We start from the raw sequence: 25,549 nt of genomic DNA, 5'->3' as shown, positions 1-25,549 counted from the left end.
TTTAACAAATTTTGTTGAACTATGCGTATTGTTAGACACTCGATTTACTTTTTATAATAGGTAGGTATTATACCTCACGGTAAAATAACTCCCAAAAGGTACGTTTTTCAAACCTATAAAATCGAATAATCTTGTGTACAATTACTATTACATTTCTAGGATATTCTCGTATGTATATATATATTTGTTTTATAAAAACGTCAATAATATTATTTTCACAGTCTAGCATATTTGGAAAGAAATGTTACAATTTGTCAGTAAGTTTAGAACGGTACAGCGGTGGTTTCAACCTAAGATAACCGACATTTGAGTTTGGATCCAAAACGGTACTCTGGGAGTGCGTATTATAATATAAAACGTCTGGTTAAGTAATGGGGGATTCTATTTTTTTATCCAAAAACATACGGAAAGCAATATAAAAAAAAAAAAATGGCATCAGGCAGTACTACCGGCACGAAATATATATTTCGTCAGTTATTTGCGTACGGTTGTGTCGAAGAATTTGTCTCTAGGGGATATTTTTTTCTCTTATTCACGTGACACTATCACTTCTCGGCCGCTTTCATTTTCCCTAGCTCATTTTTATACCGCTGACCCAATCCGCATGACTGTGCGCGTGCGTGTTATTTATATGGGTATACGTTTTATCTTTTACACTTCTGAAACGTAATTTGCGAGATGAATGTTAGTATTTTTGTTTGTAAAAATTAATAATGACAAAAGGTGAACGACTCTATCGTGAATTGATGACGTCATAGCCATTGATTGAAATCAATCGCCTTGACCACAACAATACTACTCAATCATCTCGATTTTATGAAATTTATTCATTCGTTTTGGACTTACCATTTTCTCGGATATGTTAGCTATCTCGCAGTGAAGCAACGCCGTGCTGCCCAACTGAACCGTAACGTTTGTCGTGCCTACATGAATAATCGGTTCGGGAGTCGGCGTGGATGGTGCCAACGTGGTGGTACGCAGCTTAATCGGTGGTTGTACCTCGTCGGCGTTCGCCGGGTCAAATACGTCTAGGTGCAGTTCATGTTCTGTAAAGTAACATAAGTAAACAACAACAAAAAAAAAAAAAATGTAATTAAACATCACAATAAATTTCTATTGTGTAATTGTGTAAATGTGTGTTTGAGATGGGTGAGTGGTAATGTTAATGTGCTTGTGATCGCGGTAATTAATAGTTTTGCGATATTATTCTAAGTGTATATGCGTACATGCTCTCGTGTGTGTATGTGTGTGTGTGTGTGTCAACTGAAACGTAATAATCGTTAGACGCATCCATCGCACTGAAAACTTCAAGTGCGTGAAATTAACATTAACGCGTCTCTTTTATTTTCACCATACTCTCACCCATCTACGGTTTAATCCTTCACGCAACAAAGCACCGAATAACCTACAACACACATGTTGTGTACATATTTTAAAAATAATTTTGAGCGAGTTTATACTTTCCTTGTATGGACGTATCGATCACCTCAAATCGACCGTGGTGAAATTCCAATTTACTGAAAATTCGCAAGTTGGTATATTATATGCTATTTGTTATTGTAGGTAGTCCTGACCCAATCACTCAATAAACCAGTAAGCAATGTGAAAATAAATGTAATTTAGAAAATACCTATTGCGTTCTTCGATAAATTTAACTTTCTATTTACAAAACATAAGATAAGTAAAAGTTATTGTTTTCGTTTAACAAATCGTGCAAATAGGATGTTATATTACTTTATTAATAAAATAAAAAAAAAAAAAAACGTGTATCATCATTCAATAAGTATTCGTATGATTGATTAATTTATAATACAATACTTCAGTTTATCAAAGTTTAAAATTAAAATTATTTAATTTGGTATGAAACGAAAATACATTCATCGTTTACTGTAGTCTATAACGGTATAAATTATTGCAGTATGATATTAAAACATAATTGAATTCTCTATATATTACTTTAGTAGTATCATCAATTGATTAAGTTTGTTTCCGATTCGAGGAAATGTACTTGTGTAAATAAATGCATGAATAATTTATAAAGTGTAAATTGCCTCATTTACTATCGATGTATGCCATTATAATGTGTGTTTAATGGCAATACCAGTTACATATTCGACGTACTACAAATGAATTGATTTCGTTTTTCTAAATGGAACAAAGCACCGTGCGTTAAGCTTAATCTATTTATGACAGTTTACTAAAACTGTTTTAATGTGTTGAACATAGGTATGGATTTACCTTAATAATTTGTCATTATCTAAGATAATATTATATTAAATTAAATTGATAGCCTGGTATGAATTTATCTATTACTTAAAATATTAATATGATAGAGTAATATATAAACAAATTATTTGTGATTAATTGCTATTAGTTCAATTATCTAACGAGATCTGACCCACAAATATTATTTTATACGTTTACTGTTTAGGTTAATCTTATATAATAAATACCACCAGACGGTTAATTAAAACTTATATTTTGGAAAACAATAATTCAACCTACTTTATTAAAATAGAAAAAAAAATATTTATATCAATAAAAACATAATATAATAATATATTCTTACGATTAATATAGGGGGACAACTGATAAGTGGTCTACGGTCCCGCTAAAAATCGTTTTCATAATAACCAATATTCAATGATTTATGATTGAATAAAATTTAAAATATTTTTTTGCATACTCATTTAAGTATGCATATAATGTTAATAAACTTTCACCTACTATATACCAGAGCAAATTTACTAAATTTATTTTTACATCCAATTTAATACATTTATCTGGCCATGCAGTTATCATTATTTTTTTTTTCAGATTGTCTTATTAAATAATAATTTAAATATGTCAACTTAATGTAAAAAATAAATTATGTTTCTGTACGAACAAAATATTACTATTAAATATAATATTACTGCTATAATTTATTTAGGTATGGTACTTAGATTAATTAGGAAATATCTTCTATACTTGATAAAACAATTAATATTTATTGATTCGTTTACTATTGTTTGGTAGAATTTTAAGTTATAACCGATATCTGAAGTTATTTAACCATTTCATTGTTCAGGATAATAGCTTAAGTAAAATATATTTGTATACTGAGATTCACGCATACAGTATATTCTGTGTATACATATATGTGTGTCTACGTGTATGTGTGTGTATATAATAATATATTATATTATATTGTTTAACATAAATGTATAGAACTCCGTGTTAATAACAAGATGTAAAATATAAGATAGATAGTCTACACTTATAACTACTATATTTATGAGCTGGTGTAAATTGAACGGATACATAACAATGAACATTTAATATAAAATATAAGAATATGATAAATCATTGTGTATTACCAAAAGTTATTATAGTGTGTAACGGTATGTTAAGCTACATTTTAAAGATATTTGAATAGTAAGTTGAACTAACTTTACATATATTATTCTTATTAACTTATAAATCAATACCAACGTACCCTAAAACAGTGTGAATAGGTACATTATATAAATATCAAATATTATATAAATAACTTAAGACTAGAATAAATATTTTGAAAATTGCATTGTTTAAAAAATACGTGATTCTTATGTGCGTTTCCAATTTTGTCAACTTTGTAACATAAATTCAAATATTTAATTGATATAAATTGTAAAAAAATTGTTATTTTTTTGCTCAGAAATAATTAAGCTATTTTAAAAATTATTTGATATCTAGTATCGGCTTATATAAATCTTTAGTATAAAAATCATGCATAATATACAATTATAAAATACTTTTAAATAAATTCAAGTACCAACAAATTTTACGAAATATTCCTGTGTTCTGTTTTAGATTTTTTTTCAAATAATTTTAGTTTCTTCTTTTAAAAGTACAATTTAGATAATCACATTTTTATCAGAAGCCACCCTTAAATATTGATGATTTTTTACTGGTCTTAACGATAGCGTCAGATATATAATAAGTGCAGTATTTTAAAAACAATACATTTATCACTCCCTTTAGAATCAAATAAAACATAACAATAATACAGTACACATAACAAATAATTAATAATATGGGTATTATATTTTTACATCCTCCAGACACATGAGCCCTATTTCCATTAATAATGTAAAAGAGACATATTCTGTCAATACAGTGTATTTTAAACTCTTATAAATAATAAATCGATTTTATTTTTCAAATACTAAGATATGAATGAGGTTATTCGAATACATACATTTTTTATTAAAAAATTATGTTATTTCTTGTAAGATTTAATCTAAATTATTATTATAGAACAGGTATAAATAGTTAAAATAAAAATTAGAATATAAACCACTAAAAAAATATATATATTTGTATGTATTTTATCATGTAGATATTCTACTTTAAAGTTTCATTTAATACAGCAAAAAACGAAATCAATTTTGTTGAAAACTTGTATTGTGTAAATACTTCTGTTTCAATAATTTTAATTTTTCCTAATAATTTTTATGAGTAGGTATACTTACTAGAAACTTTTTATTTTTGAAAAACTATGTTTAATATGCTACAGATATTACAATAAATATTAAAAATTTAAGTGTTAATTATACACATTATAAAACTCGATTTATTGGTAAAAAAATAATTGTATTAAAACATTATGGTTAAATAGAAATTCTTATAATCTTAATACTAAAAATTGTATAGGTAGTCCTAATCTACCTTATTATATGATTTAATGCTTTAATCATCATTAAATAGTTAAAACCAAAAATTTAATTTCACATAATAATTATTATTACTTAACTAAAATATACGTATAAATACATAATACTTAAGATAAATGCGTAGAAAGTGAATGAGCCATAAATTGTTTTTGAACTCACTGTAGTAGGTATTATTATTATTAATTATACTATCATTATTTTAATACTTTGAATATCGTTCAACCATTGTTTTAAAATAAAATATATTATAAAAAATGTGTTACAAAATGCATGTATAAATAAAACATATCATATTATTTTTTTTTTTTTTTTTTATACTATTATTGAACTAAAGTCCATCAACTAGAGCCATTAGCTGTTGTAGGGGTAAGGTTGGTATGGTAGGTTTTTTTTTTACGATTGTTGCGGTTGTCCCAGTTGATAACAAACACGTGTATTGGTAAGGTTTTTAACCACTATGAACCCGGGTGGTCACCCATCCAGGAGCTAGTAGTTGTGGCCATTACTTACTCCCAGTCGCATTCCACAACTAGTAGCAGACAACGCACTACGCCAAGCCATATATTTTATTATATTTATAAAAAATAAGTTATATATTGTATTTTTTATTTAAATGTACCATGTTTTTTTTTATAATCATGTATTCGTACTAATTAACTTAAAAATATAAAGGTTTATTGGAAAGGATAAAAACTTGATTTGTGTCTTGATCTCAAGACACATTACTATGATTTCTTTAGATAATTTTATTAACTGTTATCTATATATTTTATATTATATTTCACCATTAAATAAAATAGTAAGAATTTCTTAATACTTATTCCTCATATCTATTCATTATTTTAAAAAAAGTTTGATAAAGTTGATCACTGACTTTAGAGAAATAATGGGAGTAAGTATACTTAAGAAATCACTTTGTTTATTGACAGTTAAAATTTGGTGAGTCTTTTATTTCGGCTTAATAAGAAGTATTGATTTTATAGTTTATTATTATAAAAAAAATAGATTTATTTAAATTCAAACTTAAAAATCATCAGTATGATCCATAAAATAGAATAAATTAAACTTTTATTTTAAAAATGTAAATTTAATTACGTTATACTTTTTTTTCATTTTAATATTTTACTCATTTAACATACACCTTCAATATTTTTTCGTAAACTTCAAATTAATAATAATTATAATTATAATGTATTACGATCTATTGAAATTTGAAAACGTATAGGCAGTAAGCTGCACCATATAATATCTATAATATCACAATAATAATAATAATAATTTATAATTAGTTTTTAATCTAAGTACACATTATAATACATATTATGATGAATATATTAAAGTGTTATTAATAAAATTATCTTTATAAAATTAATCAATTTATTTTAAATAAATAAAAAAAAAAAAAATTATATTTCACGGCGGCACTAATTTTCAACAATTATTTACTGAGTGCATCCCTTTTTTATACACTCTAGGTACTTTCTATTAATTTTATTTCACTTTAAAACCCAAAATATAATAAATAACCACCATACTATAGATTATCTGTGAATTTCATTTTCGGAATTATCTGACCAACTCCATTATATGGTGAATGCATAACGGTAAAATTTTTACTAAGATGACACTTATACGGGCTCAGCTTATATGAAAAAAATTATGGCATTGACATCGTCGCATCGATAAAACGACTGCCATGTATTATTATGCTCGAAGTACAGCTATTCTCTTGCTATATTTATGTTTACACTGCAAATGTAATTTGTGGATGAGATTACCGCAGTAGTAATACGTGTATAATACACATCGTAATATGAGGGACGTGATATTTTTACAATATGTTCAACTGATGTATGCAAATGAAAGCACTTAAAATGGAACGTGCAAACGGATAAAAATGTACTCGTGATTGTCACCAAATCCTTTTGATTTTTTATAAATATATATTTTTTATTTTTTTGAATATGTCGGAGTAAATACAATACCAGTATAATAATATTATACAGTAATCAAATGTATAATATATATATTAAAATACGTGTTTACGAATTCGTCATGCACAAAATATTTTTGCATTAATTATTTTTAACGTAGTATAATCAACTGTAAGAAGTTATGGTATAATTCAATTGTCTAAAAAATAAAAATAATAATCATTTAAACAACTGTTCTGGCTTTGTAACAAGTATGCTATTCGCGTATAATATACATTTGAAGGAGGAAAATAATAGGTAATAGTCACTGCGATTTTGTTGCGCAACCTAATTTGTATATTTTAACGTCAATCGTTTTAATGTCGTACATATTTTTTTTATAGCAAAGTCGATTAAATCGCCCAATGAAGCGTGTTTTGTATTCTGTTAATGCCAACCCGCATGTGAGTAACATACGTTTTTTTCCACCAATTTATTCAGCTCGTAAATCATTATTACTACAATTGTATTCTATTATGGGGATAAATTGTACAAAAATACCAAATACGTACGTATTCGCTATAACAGCTTAATTTAATGATTAAATTGAAGTACAAAAAAAAAAAAACAATCACTATTTTAAAACAACGACGGGTATATAATAACCGTTATTGTTTTATTTTAGTAAAATCATTACTGCGTTAAAAATATTTTAAGATACAGTTTTATAAATCAATAATTTAATTTATAATGTATTAATATTGCTAAAAACTATGCTTTTATGTAAATTTTAAAATATTAATCACCTATTAAAAATTTATAAAAACGATAAACATTTTAATAATATAGTAACAATTTATTGGCAGAATTGTGTACATTTGTTATTTTAACAAGAATGGGCCGCTGAAAAAAATTAATAATTAAAGCTTTGAATAGCGATGAAAGCTTATCAGGATTTATCTGTTAACGGCATTGAAAATTGTATTTTATTATTTATTTATTTTATTGAAAAAAAAAGTAGTATAGACATAGAAATTACCTAATACAAAATACAACATTAATACATAAATAATTATTTCTAGAGGATAGACTTATTTCCTAATTTAACACTTAACTAAATAAATAAATACAAAGAGTTATTATAAAACGATATTGATGATATGTGTAAAAACTAATAAATTATTTAAACGATTTACCATTACCACATATTTTAACCCTTTAAATTAGGATGGTAAAAAAAAAAAAAATATTTAAAAAGCTTTTTAATTGTCATAAACATTCCATTATAAATTTTGTCATCAAAAGTGGTGTAAAAGTATTTTAAAACTAAAAATAAAACAAAACAACTATACAACTTAATTTAAAAATAATATCTACTACAATTCGTAAGTGATTATTTAAAAAAATACCCTGAAAACAATAAAATAAATACTTACATTATACTAAAGATTAAGTTTTATCATCAACATTTAAAAACAAATTTTATTTAATAATTTTTAAAGATTTGCACAATTTTAATTATGATTTAAGTTAAATACTTAATACTAATGATATTTTATATTTTATCCACTATATAAATTATCAAAATTTTATTCTTTAAATTTAAATTTAAATATTTGAAAAAATTTAATAAGTACAAAAATAAAATAATTTGTTAAATATTGTAGTGAAGAATAGATGAGCATAAGAGACTGGGAGTCTAGAGAAATAAAAAGTGAACTGTATTGTATTATTTTTAATTTTAATATTTTAATAAATTGATATGTTACGATAAATTGCATTATCATATTATAATAACTGGATAGCTATTTATTAACTAAAAAAAAATATTAAAATAAGTTAATAAAAAAATAAATAGTTGAAAATAGTTATTTTTATCGTCAATACATTTATTATACAACAGTCTATACCTAATGTTACTTTAGTCCGAGATACGAAAAGTGGCCCCTGCCTGTCACGAACCTAGCGGCCGTTTCGCCTCAGTGGTTCATAACGTAATTAAACTAATTGTCACATTTTTTTGAATTAAAAATGAATTTACAGAAAATACTTTGAATAATTTATAAACAAATCATTTGTTCATTCAAATCAAATAAAATACATTGAAAACTTAAAATTGTATTACGAGTGGCGCAGCCACGGATTATGTGGTATAGGTTGAGAATCAATGGCTAACAGGTAGGAAAACAGTAACGGGTCGCGGTACACAGGACCACTTTTCGTGTCGCGAACTTTTTTTTATAATAGATCACAAGCCACCGCAATTCCGATAACGTTCGTATAATCACTAATTTCCGGGAACCGGTCCCCACCGGACGACGCACACACACAAGCACACATGAATGCACCAATGACGTCATGGTAACATTCTCGGTGTCGGACAAATTAGCAGAATGACCCCCAGCCATAAGACATATACATGTCAAAAATAAATAATAATCACCAAAACGGCCATTACTTGTATGACTAGGTATGTATTTCTTGTCATACACTCTACCCTTTTTTTATCCTAATTATTCTTTTTGTATACAATTATTTACAGATTTCATAATAAATTATATTTTTTTATGAAATAGTAACATTTTATAATTACCTAAAAACTTTCTATGGTCGAAATCCTCATACTTGGATATATCAGCAGTCTCATTGAATGACCAGTATGGACTTATTTCTTCCTTGCTTATTTCAGCCGGAACTATCGGTTTTGCATCTGTTAACATAAAATTAAATTCTATTAACTTATATATTGAATCCTAATGCATAAAAATTGGAAATTTTAATAAACAACACATCAAATTGAGAAGAATGGAGTGGAGTGGAGTGATTTATTTATATATTGCAATGAAGATTTTATGTGATAAACGTATTGAACATTGGTATGTTCACAATAAAATATCTTGTAATTTTTTTTTTTTTCAAGAAGATCGATTTTATTTTTTAAAAAACTTAATAAAGAAAATTACAATTGATATTATAAATGTAACTTAATAAATTATAGTATTACAGATACACAGTTTATAACTATAATTATATCTAAATTATTTTATATAAACACTATGTAAATATAATTGAACTATTTTTGCATTATATATTAATATATTTAATGTCCAATTATTTTAAAGGAATTGTAAGAAAGCTAAACTAAGTGTATTAGAAAATATTCTATGGTTTACATTATTCTTAGTATTATTATAATAAATATTTTGAACAATTTATGCAAAGTTGTTTAAATTTATTATCTTAAAATAATAGTTATAAATTATAATTATATTTTTATTTTTTATAAATTATTGTATTTTCAACTAATAATTTTTTAATAAAATAATTATACAATCAAAACAATTTTTTTTTGAATTACGGGTTGGAAGTAATTTTGAAACACAAATTCAACAATTTTAAATGTTAACAGGCAAAAAAGTGATTGTTTAAAAATAAAAGTAAATATAAAACTCATTTAATTTCTTCTAATATTCTTTTAGTTTTTAGAAGTATGTTATAGTAAATTCATAAGTTAGATTAAAGTTTAATACCTGAGAAAATTATTTAAATACTGTTTTGGCTAACATTTTAATATCCAAAGGATAATTATTAGCAATAAGTGATAACTATAATTTCTAAAATGGTCATGATTATTAGATGATTTTAATTGTATTAGTGATCTATTTAGAAGATATTAGATCTGTAACTTTAATTCATGAAATAATTACAATTATAAAATAAATACATTTTTTTTAAATAAAACTATAGTTATTTATTGAAACCCAATTTAAGTGCTAATATTATGCATGTCTTATATATTATTGCTAGGTATAGGTTTGATTTATATTACAATTAATAGCTCTCAAATAATGAGTTCAAGTGTGTTTTATAACTTTCTTTATTTGAACAATAATTTATGTTTACATTGTTTTGACTTGTATTAAATATAAAAAAATTGTCAATATATGTTTTATTAAACTAGAGAATAAATAAAAATTTACTGTTAGAAAATTAGACTTAAAAATTTTCGTAACATAATATGTTTAATAAATACGGTTATGAAAAAATAAAAATAGCGTGAAATATCGTACTAATTTAAAATAGTTTACCATTGTCCATTACAATATTATTTTACCCGTGAATTCAAATGAATTATGATAGATATAACGTCACCCAAGCTGCATACTAATGCTCTTCATTATGCTACCAAGTATTCCAATTGATGGAATAATAAACTTTAAATTATCTTTGATTAAGATTGAGTGAAATTGTGTACAAATCCAGATGGACAGATATACTTAACTAATGTTAAATATCAAAAAACATACGGCAAAGAGGACAAATTGTTTCAATGTTTTAATCAAAACTGTACTTGCGGTGTTAATTCACGTTATGGTAATTTATTACTAAAGTTTGCTGGAGTTTATTATAAAGTTTGTCGTTGTAACAAGTTCCCAAGAAGGATTTTACGACTAAAAGCATTTATTATTCGCTACAGGAAGTGAAAATGTTTTCCATTTTTTTTTCCCGGACGCCACTTTTATTCTTACTGCAAAACATTAACGTTTCAAACCATAACTAGTTAAATGTAACTTTAAACTGATTTTATCAGTGTAAGAGGATATTATGTACAGCAATAATAATATACAATTTCACACATTATTTGTAAACAAATTAAATAAATAAAAATTCGTAGAAATCACACAGCTGTGTAGTCGTAAGTATCTAGAATGTTATGTCGTTAAATATGTCACTGTAATGAATGTGAACAATTTTAATTTGATGATAAATTATTACATACAAAAAATGATTTTACAGGAGGTTGTTTTTTATCCTATATTTTTAATGACACTCATTAATATATTTATACATTATTTCTAACCTTTTACTATTTTGTTCCAAAAATAAATCGCACATAATATTATAAAATATTATTAGCTATTATGATTACGTATAATTGAACATCAAAATTCAGTTTAACAGTGTTTCAAAGTTCATTAAATTAAAAACCTAAAATCGATATAAATATTTTGAAAATTCCCTTGTGAATAGTAAATAAAAATAACTGTAGTTTGTTTTGAAATATTTTATTTATTATCATGACCAGTGAAATACATTTAAATTTCTTTTTTTCTTTTTTTGGTGGGTGTTATAAAAATACAACATATGAGTTAAGAATTAATAATTATATTATTCCATTATTATTAAAAATACAAATTTGAAGTTTTTTTATAGCAAAAAAGGTAAACGTCTTTTTTCTCCAATTTAACAATAATTTCTTCAACTGTTACCAAGTTTTTTTTTATTTACCGATAACATAGCTAAATCGTTCAATCTTTCCTATAAAAAAAATATTTAATTTATTGTAAATACCAAGAATTTTTTTAAAGTTTATAATAATTTACATATTATATGCAATTCTTTAAGTATGTTTTTATTATTTTTAAATTTAAAAATGTTCTTTATTTGTCGCAGAGGAAACAGGAATCGAAACCTGATAAAATCAGTTGGCAAACTTGAACCTTTTTTTTTAATTCTGTAATAAATTTGACAACACAAGGAATCAAAATTAAGGTTCTATAATATTTTTTTGGAATATTTAATGAGGTATTGCATCCATTAGTTCATTTTTTTGTTATTCTCAGAATTTTAATTTCAATATTGAATTTTTTGACTAATGCATTGACTTCTTCAAGTATTTCCTTAAATACATCATCGACGTGTAATCGAAGTTCTTGTTATTCTTGTTTTGTATAATTTTCTTATTTTACAACCAATTAAAGATCCATATTTAGTTTTTAGAAACTTTGAAAGTGGTAAATCTATACTGTTTAAATAGATACTGTAAATCTATTTGTTTAATACGAATATTGATATCACAAATTTTTAATATAAAATAGAACTTTTAAGCCGTTTTACTTTGTTTGAAGTATCACTATCGTCACATTCGGAAATTGTATTCAATGCTTCAATGACATACTCATACAATTTAATAAAATCACTTATTGCGTGAAAAAGTTCTATTGACCTCGCTTCACAACTTCTTTCCAACGATTTTTTTTTCTGTGAATGTTTCTACTTTCTAGTGAATTTTTAATATGAAATCGAATAATTGATTTTCTTTTAGTAAAAATAAAGAAATAGTGGACTTTCCCTAAAGTCGCTAAACAGTATCGTATTTGTGTGGTGCTACATGATTTAAAAACTATAAAGTTTAACACAAGTGCTGAAATGTTATATAAATTGCTAAAGGCTATGTGTCTTTAATATGTGCTTGAACGCTAATAAATTAACTTCACATACAGGTCGTCTCATTATACTCTTGACCACGTAAATACGTAAATCGTATTTATGTGAAAATGATGTAGATTATCAATTATTAATTTAGACAATCCATTTTCTATGATTTCAATAGCAGAATCCAATTGTAAAAATTTTCATAAAGTTTAATAGTGTTTAATTCGACGTATCTTACACACAAAGGTACCTGTTCTATACCCGTGACATCGGCAGTGTCGTCAACGAGAACAAAAAAACCATTTAGCTTTGTTTTCTCTTGAAATTATTTTGTTTAATAATACTCTTTTATAGGAATCAATTATTTTGTTTTGGTTAGTAGCACACGTGTACTTAATAGTACCAGAACTTTCAAGATATGATTTTATAGCACTTTCATCATGGGCTCTAAACTGTAGAATCACCTAAAATTACCATCATTATTTTGTTTGTCATCTGAGCATACTTGAAAAATGGTCCCAGAGTTACTATGTCTTCTAAGTGCCACATTTTGCCGACCACACAAAACTAATTGCCTTGTCCATGTATTTCATTTTGAGTCAATACACCTTTGATGTAATTGAAAATATTGTATCTTTTTATCTGGGACGTGGACGACGTAGGGATATCAATATCAGAAAATGAATCTAATGAGATGGTTTTTTTTGTATATCAATTACTTTTTCTTGTGCAGGTGAAAAATTTCTGGTAGGTTTGAAAAAGAGTCTGAATATATGATTGCTTTTTAGAAGTCATAATTATTATCTGTTTAGAATAATTCATAAAAGCGTCAATATAAATATTATGTATAGTGTAAATAATATACAACAATACAAGCATTGTAAGTTGTGCATCAACCATCAAATCAAAATCAAATCATTTTCATATTTTCATTTTACACGTTACATTAAACAATAAATTAATATCCGTAAATTAAATTAATTATCAATTAGCAATTATCTTATGCCTTTACTTTCTTGATACGTGATAATAATTGTGTATTCCTATAGTTGTGTTACCTACCGTGTTAGTGAACAGTGATTCACAAATGATTCGATTATGATGCGTCGATAACAAACTGAAAATTATTACGCACAAGACACAGACAGCTGAACAAATGAAGACTGCCAATACAGTGCTTACTATAATAGACGGCGTACTAATATATATTAATATTTAATTAACTTCATTATAATCATCGTCGTCGTCGTCGAATGGCGACGACGTACCTATAAATTATCAAAAGGTAAACCCATATAATTTATACAAACATTAAAAACCCATAATATAAATTAATGTCATCTTTTTCTACACTTACGTAGTAAATTATTTATGACTTCTAAATCTTTTTTTTTCTTTCTGGGGTAGGGGGAGGGGTTGAGACGTTTCTGACCATGATAAAATTTCAATGAACTATCTGTTTTCATATATTGTAATCAATTTCGTAGAAAAAAAAATTGTGTTCAATATTTGATCTTTATATGTTAAAATAAGTCAAAATATTTTTAAAATTTTCATTATTTATCAAAAATTATAATTTATATAATAATAAAAATGATTTCAATTTCTTAAAATTTATATTTTTTGAAAAACAAAAGAGTATTTTAAAACCTGTCAACTTAAATGTTTAGATTGTCTATAACAATACTAGTAGCAAATTTAATCTATGTTTTCTGGTTGAATTATATTTTCAATAGTGTCTTTTAATACTTAAATGATATCAATTATTGTTTTAGGCCAGATCAATATGCATTTTGCTCAGAATACTCCACTACAAACCAAATGACCAAACTATTTAATCCATTATTAATCTCTTTCAAGAATGATCTACTGCCGTTTAAATATTTAATTTGACTTTGTAAAGGTGTTTGATTAAGTTTAGTTCGAAAGCAAACTTAACAAACAACTATTAACAAAATATGTCCGGCTTTATGCTTCAAATTAACGGTATCCTTCATAAAATAATGTACTTTTTCAATGCTGGTAACTAATGCTTAGTATTCGCCACGTTACAACTTAGACTGAGTTCTACAATGTTCATATTAATCTCCTCTACTATTTTACATTTATACTCTTGACATACATTTAACTAACAGAACAAATACAACGTTTATACATGATACTATATTTATTTATTCTAGCATGAAAAAATATCTTATTATAACTTAAATCCAAGTCCAGGTGAACGTTATTGGCAATTTACTACGTTCTAAAGGTAAATGCCTTAACAAATAAAGATTTTGACTAACTTGGCAAAGGTAGCACTGCTTTTACTAATATAAACACAGACAATGTAAGACATATAATTAGAAACGTACAATATATGAATGGAACAGTTGCGTTAAATACCTTGAAGTAAAAATGATACAAGTTCTCGAGTACTTAGTTTAAAAAGTTACCTATCATATTGCTGCTCATTACCAAACAATACAATATAACCAGTGGTTAAATACACTTAATACATCAATATGATAGAATATTTATCTGAATACTTATCATTAAGTTAAAGGTACTACAACTACATTTTTCACTGCTAATACGATTTGTACTAAACCGATTCACTAATCGAAATCTTGTCATCTGGATGCTCACAACAAAAAACTCCACTTTTTTAAGTGTACACATTTTTGTGGTTCTCCCGTCTAAGTTTAATGCTAAGATATTTGAATTTAAAACCTTTTTTGGAACACTGCAGAGTCGTTTTACTACCAGTCCAGCGATCATAGAACCACTATACGTAGTAGTTTCCTTGATTAAATCTCACAGCATTAAATCGACCCTTTTATCCCAACATTTTAGTACAGGTATACTATTAAAATATAATTTTTACTTGGATAAATAAATATAATTTGATTACATTAGGTTAATGAATGATATAAACTAAGTGGTATACCGAAATTTGGAATTTCGTTTCAAAATAATTATAATAAATCGGAATCATACATTTTGACTAGGACCAAATCAATAGTATAAGCTTTCATTAACTACTAGTAATTTTTTTGTATAGATGTAATTCTGATCATAACAATAATTAATCTATGTTACATTATGGATGATGGTATTTTATTTTAGATAAAATACAATGGAAACCATCTAATACATAAATGTATCTTGTATATTCCTATATCATTTTAAATACACTATTTGTGTTGTAATGATTGAATATTTGGCTCAAATTTACAATTACACAAGAAAATGCTAAACACTGAGATTATACAAAAATAATTTAAAGAAGATAAAGATGTTCACATCGTTATTAAGAATAACAATGTTATAACTTGAACTATATTTTATCTATAGTAAAATACTTATGGTTTATATTAAAATTACGAGTTAATAGTTGATAATCATGAAAAATGTATAGAATATTCAAGTGACTTAATTTTAATTTCTGACAATTTTTACAATTAATACAAATTAATATTTTACTGAAATAGTTTAACGAATACATTACATTAATTACATTAATTTATTCTTCCACCATAATTTACTTATCAAAAAATGTGGAGTTTTCAAAATTTTTAGTTATTGATCTAGACGTTTTAAATATTAATATTATCATGACTCGTGATCTAATAGATATGTATATACCAAAATCTCGCTGTTGTGTAACAATAATAACAAATTAAAAAATAAGATAACATTTAAAAATTCCTTTTATAATGTCATTATTCGGTAGGTTTTTCTTTCAATTTTTGCTTGTTTGTTTATTTACATACATTTTTTAATGTGTATTATTATAATGTATTTTACCGTATCCTATATACTCATTGTATTCTTAGGTTAGTTTGTATATTTTTTGTACAAACAAAAATTAAGTTAGTAAAAATATATTATCATATGCTGAGGTTGTATAAAGTTTTAAAATACAATTTAGAGAAAAATTTAAGTTTATTTTATAATAAACTTCTAAAATAATAATCAGCCCATTATTCAAATAACATATTTTGAAATATAAAAATAATGAAACTAAAATTATTTTTAACTGTATTAAATACTAAAAGTGTATTTATATACATATATCATTATAATACTAATACACATTTAGTAATATATATATCACCAAATATATATTTATACATTATACATACATATATATTTAATAAACTTCTAACTATAACCTAACTTCTAAAAAACAAAAACAATTATTTGTATGACTCTAAACTATACCTAAACATATATCAAAACAAATATCATGTATAATAAATTATAAAATTGTTACCAGATAATAGTTATTATACAATTAGCTAATATTAACTTACAAGTTAATACTGACGTATCGTAAATCGATTTGAACAAGTTCAAGATAGAATTTTTTTTAAATAGAATAATTAATTGAAATTGAAAAAATTGGAGCTCTTACAAACAATATTTTTGAAATAAAAAAATGTTTATGATAGAAATATATTAGTCTAACTACCTAAATTTTACTAAAATATACTTGAATAAAATTATAAATATATAGGTAATAAAATATCCTGAAAATAAAGGATGAGAAGTCGTCTCTGCTTATAATTAATGTTCGTAGGTATGTAATATAATTTATCATTGAATTTAACAAATTTATTACTGTAACCGACTCAATGATGATAGGTACACCTAACATTATTACTATACTGCAGAATGACTTCTCCGGATTTTTCATGTTTATTTAAAAAATATATATAAAACAAAACACAATAAGTGCTATATTATTTATTTTTTTCAGAATTATAAGTTAATAGCATTTCTGACCATTTGTAATATTACATAGCCATAATAACAATGGCGACTCTCACATATATCTCTACTTTTCAAATATCACAACGAGTATTTTAAAAAACCCACTCAGCACTTAAATACATCCTTTGATGTAAAAAATAGAGCAAATTATATGAATGGCGCTTTAAAGTTTTCTGATGATTCATTTTACTAAGAAGAATGATATCAGGATTTGTATTCTACTATTATACTTATATTTTGTGCAACCACAAAATAATTAATGTGATATGCATAATTTATTTAAGTATTATGATTATATTTATAGATAACGTGTATGAATAAAAAAAAAAGTAATATAACACAGACAGTAGTATCGTAAATTAAGTAGTATATAATGCATTGTGTTTTCATTTGATCTGTGATAATACTATGAAGATTTATAACTCTAGTTTGTTTTTTTTTTTTTTTTATATACTCAGAGCGAAGCGCTGAATTTATACTGGTTCTACAATAATGTTTTATTTTGTGTGTGTGTGTGTGTGTTTCAAGTAACCTATTTTATTAGAAAACATTTTTCAACAATAATCTTTTAAAGAAGTGCTTGATAATAAATTTTGATTTATTTTTATATATCTAATTTTTATTTTTAGGAGTTAAAAGTGAAAATTGTCTCTTTTTTAAATAATTGGGAAAAAATAAAAATACTTGAATTAAAAAATAACAATAACAATAATAATTAATTGGTAACAATGGTTGCTAAAAATTTGTTTGATTATTTCCGTTCAATGAATTAAATAATAGCATGAAAATTGTACGTTAAAATTATATTAACATTAATAAATCAAAAAATAATTTTTTTTTTTTTTTTTTAATGTCATATATTATCACAAACTTTTTAAATTGTGATAGTTATTCATAGTATGTATCTTTATTTAATTAAAAAACAATTATTACTACTTATGATTAATAATTATAGTTTAAGTTATTTATTTTGTATAGGAATTGAATTGAAACTACAATTGTGTTTAAAATAAATAAATCAAATCATAAAAACAATAGAAATTACATTAAAGTAATACAAATTCATTGTAGACATTATAGTCTTAAAAATAATTTTAAGACATTACAATTTTGGGTAACTTATTATTATCATATAAATATATATATATAATAGTTATTATAACGCAACAATAATTTATTTTATAATTTTAATTAAACAAAATACAAACGATATTGAAAATGTAAGCAAAATCTTGTGTTAAAATTTAAAATAATAAGGGTAATTTTTATCTTTATAAAAAATACGACTAATTTAAGTACACTCAATGTGTTAGTTCAATAAAACTTCCTTTTTTTAATTTTAGTAGAACAATAATAATTCTTATTTTTTTTTTTTTTTTTTTTATATATATTTCTTACCATTTATTTTACTATATTTCAATAATACTATAATGACCAGACCTAACCAAATCATTATTTTTTTTGAAAGTTTTGGGCTCCTTTTTGTGAAGTGAATCTCATATTTTTCTTCTATAAATGTATATCAGATTATAAATGTTAAAAAGCATTTTAAAGAAGAATGATTTCTTTTAATTATTTCCTTTGGTTTTTTTTTAAGGTATAATCTTAAATAAATATTTAATTGAATTATTTTAAACTAAATCATTTTAAATATAGACTATTATTTAATTATTTATTGATAAATACTTATTACTATACCTAATGGCTAATTACCTAATAATCATCAGGTTTGTATTTTTATTTCATATTTTTTATAGTACTAAATAGCAAAATGTTTTAAAACATGCTATTGTGATCACAAAATTTAATGATTATTAGGATGTAAAAACTTAATTACTCAAATGATTGTAATCCATTTTAATAGCATTATAAAAATCACCTGAATAAACAAATATATTCAATTACTAGTTTTAAGAAGTAATTTGTTTTTTTGAATAAATTTTAATAAGTTTATAATATTACATGAGTTAGATTACAATATTTGACTATCACTTAAATTTGATAAAAAAATGTATTATGTGAAAATTATTTAAATTTGACTAAATTTTGTCTAATGTTTTGTCTCTTCTCTCTTGAATTTATAATTACAATCACTGAAATTCTTCAGCAAGTAATTTGGATAATTTAAACAATTATAAATCCAATTAAGGTATATGTGGATATTATGTTTGTTTTATTATATCCATAAAAATAACTACTGTAGATAGTCGTTAATTTATGTTTGTTGTTGTTGTTGTTACTTTAAATAATACTTCTGTTTATAAAATAAAAACAATTTATAAATTGTATAGAATTAATTGTACAATAATTTTCTTACATCGTAATAATGCTAAACTAATAAAAAAAAGTAACAAATAAATAAACAAATTTAATTTGGAAATATTATGAGATTAATTTATACCTGAACAGCTATTTTTAATGATTTATAATTTTATTTATATGTTTGGAAAAAAAATAAAATAATTCATATTAATTATTAAAAAAATAAAAATAAAATGGTAAGTTCGTTTTTTTTTTAAATACTATTATTCTTATTCAATATGTATAATTATTAATTTTCAAGTAATTTTTTGATTAAAAGTTATAAAAGATGATGATCATAATGTTGAAGTTTACCTCTCAAAAATTACTTCAAATAATGAAAAAAGATCTGAAAAATACTAAAAATCGTAAACTAAATGAATACAAAAAAAAATGTTTAAATGTTTAAAGTTTAAATTAATTAATATAATTTATTATCTGCTACTATGAATATTATCTGTAGAATATTTAAAAACTTGATTCATAATAGGTAATCACAATTTATTTTTTTCTCATTTGAAATAGTAAAAAAGTTATATAAATCAAATTTATAGATAAAATAACTTCATATAATATATTGTATAGAAAAAGAAAAAATCAAATTCCAACATATTATAAACTATACTTTAAATCATCTTAAACAAAATGTATACTATTAAAAAGAACAAAAAATGACTAGCGTTGTAGTTCATTATCTAATATAGTTATTATAATAGTTAACATAGCGACCTTATTAAAATATAATCTATACATGGCTATAACATGAAAATGTGTATATTTTATATAATCTTTGTTACCCCTAAATATTTACTCAACAGATAAAATAATAAACCAATATTTTCTCTCATATATTTTATTGTTTCATATTTCCATTTACATATAAATAAATTATTAAATCATTTAAAGGTCATTAAAATATTACACAAAAACTATAATAGTAGATAATTCGTTTAGTTATGATTAATAATATTTATATATATATAAATATATTATTTACGTAACAGGGCTTACTTTATTTTCAGTTTATATCATAATACAGAGCTTTAAACCATAGGCTTAATATTTTAACAAGAAAATATTGAAGATATTAGAACTAGAACCTTGCCAGAAGTTTTATTAGATTTTCTTGAAGACCTAAAATGCAGCCGATACCAGTATTTGTTGGCAGAGAATTTTTTTGTTTTTTCGGCTATAGTTTTATATAAACAGTTGTTCACTTCTTTATTTTTTATAAGCTGTAATCATAGTGATTTTCATATTGATTTAGACATCAACAACGATGAAATTTATTACTAATAAAATTATTATTAAAACCATTTTAAATACGTGTTCATATAAATTATAATAAAATAGTGACGTGCACTTATACCAATAAATATAATTATATATACTAGTAATAACTGTTATTACTCATACATTATTCTACATGCTTAATAAATTATGAACAGTTTCTTATAAAAATAAAATAGCGTATTATACCGCAATATCACTAATAGTCAAATATATTATCTATTGACATAATAGATTTTTTATTTGTGTTTTGTGACGGTATACAGAGTAAGTTATGGGTCGCTACAATTACAATGATTATAAGTCATACATACAATGTCATGAACATATGAATGATTAAAGAACATTCACTAAAAAAAAAAAAAAATTAAAAATTAAAAAAATGCAATACTTGAAGTAAGTAAGATAAAAAAATGAGTAAATAATAATGAAATAAAAATAAGATTAACGATAAATATCATTTCAAGTGAGATACAAAACGTCTGTAAATAGTGTAACTGATATAAAGTGCACGCATACATTTGAATACATTACCATGAGGAATGACACTTATTATACGATAAATATGAACATAAAAATCTTTGTTACGCGTGTTCTGTAAAACTACTCACCCGATATTTTTTAATAAAAGATTTTTATCGCGGAGAAGGTTTTAAACTTATTCTTGAATTTAAATTTTAATGCAAAATCGAGTTATTAATTTTTTAAATAATCGGCAAGTATGCACATAAAGATTTATTTTTTTCATTCCTATTAACAATAATTATTAGTTATTATTAGAAATTAGTATTTTAGTGAAAAATTTATAAAGTATAACAATACAAAACTTTTTCGTTGTTTTTGATTCAAACTATTGCAATTTTATGAGTTGTTGGTTTTTGGACCCGAATGAAAAATAAATCAAATAACAAACTATGTTAAGTTTATATGTCGGAAATATCATCTATACACCAAATCAGTAAATCAAAAATATTATTTATCCATATGAGTTACGTTAAATGTTAGCATTAGGCAACTAAATTTAACGCGGATGCATTGTATGATTTGTATGGACATAGAAAAGCACGGGGATAGCTAGTATATTATATATCATATTGTATTCGTTTATAACCATAAGATAAGTTTAAAATGTTTAAATAAAATTAAAAAAATAATATCCAAGAACACACGCCTACCGGAGTAAGAATACAACTTGATTTAACTTGACACTAATAAGTATTATGAATGAAAAGATTTTAAAATAAAAATTATATAAAAAAAAAAAAAACATAAAAGTTTATAAAAAATAATTTTATTTATTTATTATTAATTTTTAATAATTTTATAGATTTTAAAGAAGATATTAACATTATCAAGTCATTTTCATGATAATATTATAATTTTTTTTTCTCAGTAACATTGTAATATACGTTGATTATTCTATGAAAGAAATTAAATTTAAATTCATATGCAGGTATTTATTATACATTGCAATAAATAAGTAATAACGATATAAATTAACATGTTGTAATAACTGAAATTCAATAACACATATTATTAAACATCCATGCATCTTTTTATAATTTATATGAAATCGTTGTTACAAGAAAGAAATATTTAGAATAAAATGACGTAGACGCTATATTGTTTGGGAGCAATAACTATTTTGTCGACAAAACGGCTTTTGTAGGGTTCATAAGACGTAAGATCAGTAGGGTGAATACGTGGAGTACCAATTGTTACAGAAATTTCCATGGAAAACTATTTCAAATTTAAACTTTCTCGAGACACATGTGCTTTGCGTATTTAATTAGATACGTGGCGCCACTTTGCTTGGTGGTATAGTGAACGAGCGGTGGTTCTAGTAAAACGTTGTGCGTAATATTTTATTTCGTGTTTAACGACTGAAAAATTCATATTACGATGTCAATCTACTAAAACCTATCTTTTAAGTTGATAAGCAAAAAAAAGTATGTACACTAACAAACAGTATTAGGCGTACGCTAGAAATATTGCGAAAACGACTACCATAAATTAATTTTGTTGTTAAACCAAACGTAACGTCGAGGTAATCAATAGGCACGGTCACGGGAGCAGAAAAATTGTTTAATTACAATTTTGGAATTCTTGTCGCGTCTAAAATAATTGAATATTTTTACTACAGTGTCATGGTTTAAGAATGACAGTTTGTTAATAATGTTTTCCATAACGTAATTTTGTAAGCTCGTTGTCTTAAAATCACGTTTACGATTTGTTCACACTGGTTGTATTTTTAAGCAAAAAAAAAAAAAAAACCCCATACAAAAATACTGCGTTTAATAATGATAATCTAAATCCAAGAAACTTAAGACAATATTATTATGTATTAATACAAAATTATAAAATATAATTAAAATTAAATTATAAACGGTCGAACCGTAAATGTCTAAATTACATGAAAACTTTATGTTTTTTATCTCGATTGGACGTTGATATAATGCATTAATTAAAAATGTAGATATTAAATAGGAAGCATATGGCAGTGATTTCCATATAATTAAAATATCTACTAAGAACGAGGAGTATGTAATAACTATAAGTATTGAAACTTATTTGAAGTTCCCAAATATGCAACAATTTTGTTATTGTAACAAACCTACATTTTATTCATGTTATTAAAAACTATGAAAATCAAAAATGATAATCAATGTTTACTACATATCTTGTTATCTGTCAAATTCTATGTATCAAAAATAATATAAAAATCAATATTTTTTGTTATATGCTGAGAAAAACTTTGTTTATATTGTTTAACTTTACTAACTTGAATTACGTATGGTTTTTACTATACTTAATTGTTTTTTATTTTAATTTTAATTATTAATAATACTAAGAAAAAAAAAATTGAATATTATAATAGATAAACGTTTTTTTACATTGTATATTTAGATAAAAGGACGATCGGCATATATATATGTATGTGTGTGTTATGTATATATTATATCACCATATTGGTGGAAGTATTAAACTATTTTCTATTTTATAGGATACTAGTAGTGTATAAAAGAGTACAGTAAAAAAAAAAAATTAAAATATAAAATAAAAAAAAAAAAATTTAGAAGATAATTCCACAAATAGTAATTCCATTCAAATCAAAACAAAATCAATAATGACAGAATTTATTGATAAGACCAAGACTACAATAAAAAAAATTAACAATCGGTATTTTTGTATTTCAATTTGTTATTATTTTTTTTATATATATATAATTTTTAGCTTTGTAGAGATTTAGTTTACTTTATCCCTAAGTAGTAAATTATCTATATTTCATTTTTTTTTCTTTCTTCAGCAAAAATAATACCTATTTATTAGATTTATAAAATACTTCGAGATAAAAGCTATATCAATTGATACATATTACTATAAAAAAATATAGTTTGTATAAAAAGAAAAGTAATTTTTTTTTATTTACTTATTTATTTATTTATTTTTTTTTTTTTTTGAAATATGCAATATGTGTTGTTAGAAAATTTCATATGTATAAAATGAGGGAAAAAACCACCCAGTAATCGCACTTTCTTTTGCTTATTTATATAATATATAGTTCTTACATATAAATTTTATTATTATTTTTTTATTTTTTTGGTTAATCATTAAGAAGGTCTTTGTACCAGTTTATTTTTGGACGCCATAGTAAAAATAAAATATTATTATTATTTTTTTTTTTTAATTTAAATATTGAAACGATTACCGTTTTATTATGCTAGGACGAAGATATTTGACCATTATTAAATTATATTTTTTGAAGTTAACCCTAAATCTGTACTCTAATAAATTGCACAACTATTATTTGTATGCTTATAGCACCTTTTAAAGCTTGATTAATATTATTTTTACATAAAAAAAAAAAAAAAAAAAATAATTTATAATAAAAATAAATGAAGAAATATATAATTTTAAATTTAAATCTCCTTGTTAAATTCTCTTTTATATAACTTTAAAGAGCTTAATAAACTACCAAATCAAATTATATAAATATTTATTTGTATTTTAATATTTAATACTTTAATGAAGATAATATAATTATTAATTATGGATACTAATTGTAATCAGTTATACAATAATGCAGGATCTTTCACTAATTCCCATTAGAATTTAACCAATCCTTAAAATATTTAATAGTCCTTTTAACATAAGACTGTGTATATAAATTAGAATTAACTGTATTAAGAATTAATCAATTAAATTTTAATGAGTTTTAAAATTATCAAAGTCTTTTATGTACCAATATTATTACAACTATGCTTTAATAAATAATATAAAAAAGCTATACAACAGTACTAAAACAAAATGTAGATTAAAATTTGTTTTACGCTGACTTATGTTTTTATTAGAATTTATTTTTAAAATACA

At 23.7% G+C, this 25,549-nt stretch overlaps 1 protein-coding gene across 1 annotated transcript in view; it reads right to left on the bottom strand.

The window, feature by feature from the left end:
* Positions 1-25,549, bottom strand: part of LOC112603591 (limbic system-associated membrane protein-like) — a 174,823-nt gene that overhangs the window by 71,324 nt on the left and 77,950 nt on the right. The window contains exons 3-4 of the mRNA XM_025352239.1: positions 9,204-9,320; positions 862-1,046 (exon numbers count right to left, since the gene is read on the bottom strand). Of these exons, the coding sequence (XP_025208024.1) occupies positions 862-1,046; positions 9,204-9,320 (302 nt within the window). The remainder of the gene's footprint in view (positions 1-861; positions 1,047-9,203; positions 9,321-25,549) is intronic.

Source organism: Melanaphis sacchari, unplaced genomic scaffold (assembly GCF_002803265.2).
Source record: "Melanaphis sacchari strain LSU unplaced genomic scaffold, SCAv2.0 Contig10_pilon_pilon, whole genome shotgun sequence".
Taxonomy (NCBI): Eukaryota; Metazoa; Arthropoda; class Insecta; order Hemiptera; family Aphididae; genus Melanaphis; species Melanaphis sacchari.
The sequence above is the reverse complement of the archived record's forward strand: the minus strand, read 5'-3'. Positions and strand labels throughout refer to the sequence as shown.